The sequence below is a fragment of the Condylura cristata genome, unplaced genomic scaffold, assembly GCF_000260355.1.
Source record: "Condylura cristata isolate star-nosed mole 26May11 unplaced genomic scaffold, ConCri1.0 scaffold00009, whole genome shotgun sequence".
NCBI lineage: Eukaryota > Metazoa > Chordata > Mammalia > Eulipotyphla > Talpidae > Condylura > Condylura cristata.
Window position 1 is genome coordinate 1,270,077 of NW_004567110.1, and position 2,659 is coordinate 1,272,735.

Sequence of the window (2,659 nt, forward strand, 5' to 3'; positions counted from 1 at the left end):
AGCCCTGAGGGTGGCTTCGGGGTCAGGGGTCAGAGGTCAGCGCAGGAGAGCGCCCTGCTGCGTCACTGCCTGGGTGGGATAGAGTCCCTCCCTCCCCAGGGGGAAGAGCCGCCTAGATGAGGGCAGCTGCCCCTGGGAGCGCCAGGCCGGCCTGGCCACTCGGCTCCGGGTGGCTCCGCAGGCTCCTTGGGCCACTGGGCAGTCAGGCCACCGGTCCCAGCCACGCGGCTCGGGCCCTGCCCTGGGCTTTGCTCCTCAGAGGAGGTCAGCAGGACAGTACTCCCAGGCCTGCGCCAACCGTCCCCCGTCCGCCCCCCGGGCTGCCCCAGTCTGGCAAGGACCGTATGGCTCCCGCCCATGTGGGCCAGAGAACAGCGTCGCCGGGCACCGTTGCCAGCTGGTGTCTGGCGGGTGGAGGACCCGGCGGCCCCACCTGGCCACACCACGTCATGTCAGTCATGTCAGCCGCGAGCCCAGCCTTTCCCTCCAGGTGGAACCGGGGCCAGCGGCCTGCGTCAGGCCCAGCGGAGGGGCCTGGGGCGGCTTCCTGGAGGCTGGGGTGGGGCACAGACGCACTGCCAGGCGAGGGCGAGGGCGAGGGCGAGGGCGAGGGCGAGGGCGGGTGGAGAGCCCGGAAGGGCTCCCTCTGGAGCGCAGGTGTGGCCAGGGGCGGGAGGCAAGGAAGGCCCGTGGGCAGTGCTGCCTCGGAGAGGAGGGGCGCCCCTCAGTAGAGGGGCAGGTGGGCTGAGGGGAGGCCCCCGGGCGTGCGTGGCCAGCGTCTCTGGCGGGGGCAGTATGGGTGGAGCTTCGAGCCGCCTGCAGGACAGACCTCAGCTCTGCAGAGCTGCGGGCTGCATGCGCCAGGCTCGCCCCGTGGCCACCTGCCCACGGCCAGTTCTCAGGCCGCCCGAGACAGCACCTGAGCGTCACGCCAGGCCAGTGCAGCCCGGGCCGCGTGCTGCTCACGGCACAGCCGTGTGTGGGTGTTACGTGCCCACACGTGCTCGCCTTTAAGGGGGAAGGGCCCCGGGGCTGCACCACAGTGACCCCGCGAGGAGGCGCGGGAGGAGGGCCCCCGCCGGCGGCCCCTGGGCCGGCCCCCACGTGCTCCCAGCGCCAGGCTCCTCTGGTGGGGGCCGCCCTGAACCTCCAGCCAGGGGCTCCTGGATCCTGGCCGGCCCCCCAAACCAGCTGCACAGGGCCAGGGGGCGTGTCCAGGGCTCCGGCCCCATGACACCCTGTGCCCTTCCCCAGGTCCCCGGCCCCAACATGGCCCGTCGCTCCCAGAGCTCCTCGCAGGGGGACAACCCGCTGGCGCCCGGGTACCTGCCGCCGCACTACAAAGAGTACTATCGCTTGGCGGTGGACGCCCTGGCCGAGGGCGGGCCGGAGGCCTACAGCCGGTTCCTGGCGTCCGAGGGGGCGCCCGCCTTCCTGTGCCCGGAGGAGCTGGAGCACGTGGGCCGCCACCTGCGGCCCCCACAGCACGTGGCCCGAGAGCCCCCGGAAGGCAGCCCGCCCACGGTGGACTTCGACGGCTCCTCGGGCACCTACTGGCCCATGAACTCAGACCAGGCGGTGCCAGAGCTGGACCTGGGCTGGCCCCTCACCTTTGGCTTCCAGGGCACTGAGGTCACCACGCTGGTGCAGCCCCCGCCGCCCGACAGCCCCAGCATCAAGGACGAGGCCCGGAGGATGATCCGCGCGGCCCAGCAGGTGCGCCGGGCAGTGGGGAGGGCCACCGCGTGGGCCTGCGCTGGGGGTCGGGCGGGAGCACCCAGCTGGGAGTGCCGGTGTGGCCAGAGCCGCTGGCCGCTCCCCAGCCTCAGGCTAGAGCTCAGGCCTGGCCCCGGCCCTGGCCACCCTGGCAGCCACTGGCCAGGGCCCTGGGCTGGCTGCTGTGCTGGGCGCCGGCCCCGGTTGTGACCCACCCGAGAGCTTCCTACCCTGCGGGACAGCTGGCGAGCGGCAGAGAGCCTGCAAGCCTTGGAGACCAAGGGTGCAGGGCAGACCCCCAGGCCCCCGGCCCCAGGCTGCGCCCTCCCAGGGGCGGGACTGGAGCCCAAGGCTCACCCCGGCCCAGCTCGCCCCTGGACGGGACTGGGCGCAGGCCCGGTGCCTCCGGCTGTCATGCACCACCCACCCGCCAGCAGCCAGGTCCCCTCCTCAGAGCCCCAGGTCGCCCCAGGGGTGCTGGCTGTGTGGGCGCAAAGGTGGCTGGAGAGCAGCCGGGCTCTGCCCTCTGCCCCTGTCCTGACTGCAGGTGGTGGCCGTGGTGATGGACATGTTCACCGATGTGGACCTGCTAGGGGAGGTGCTGGAGGCCGCTGCCCGGCGAGTCCCAGTCTACATCCTGCTGGACGAGATGAACGCACAGCACTTCCTGGACATGGCTGACAAGTGCCGCGTTAACCTGCACCACGTGGATGTCAGTGTCTGCGGGGGGAGGGCAGGGGAGGGGGAGACCCTCGGCCTGACAGCCTTCTCTCGCCCCAGTTCCTGCGGGTGCGCACCGTGGCGGGCCCCACCTACTACTGCCGCACAGGGAAGTCCTTCAAGGGCCACGTGAAGGAGAAGTTCCTCCTGGTGGACTGCGCCGTGGTCATGAGTGGGAGCTACAGGTGCGCCCTGCCCGCCGCCGCCAGCCCCGGCTGACCTG

General features: G+C 72.4%; 1 protein-coding gene across 1 annotated transcript in view; it reads left to right on the plus strand.

Annotated features, from left to right (window-relative positions):
• The first annotated feature begins 1,038 nt into the window (after positions 1 to 1,038).
• The window catches only part of FAM83H (family with sequence similarity 83, member H), a 5,654-nt gene continuing 4,033 nt past the window's right edge, over positions 1,039 to 2,659 (plus strand). Inside the window, exons 1-3 of the mRNA XM_004679938.2 lie at positions 1,039 to 1,716; positions 2,264 to 2,428; positions 2,497 to 2,621. Of these exons, the coding sequence (XP_004679995.2) occupies positions 1,231 to 1,716; positions 2,264 to 2,428; positions 2,497 to 2,621 (776 nt within the window). The 5' untranslated portion in view covers positions 1,039 to 1,230. The remainder of the gene's footprint in view (positions 1,717 to 2,263; positions 2,429 to 2,496; positions 2,622 to 2,659) is intronic.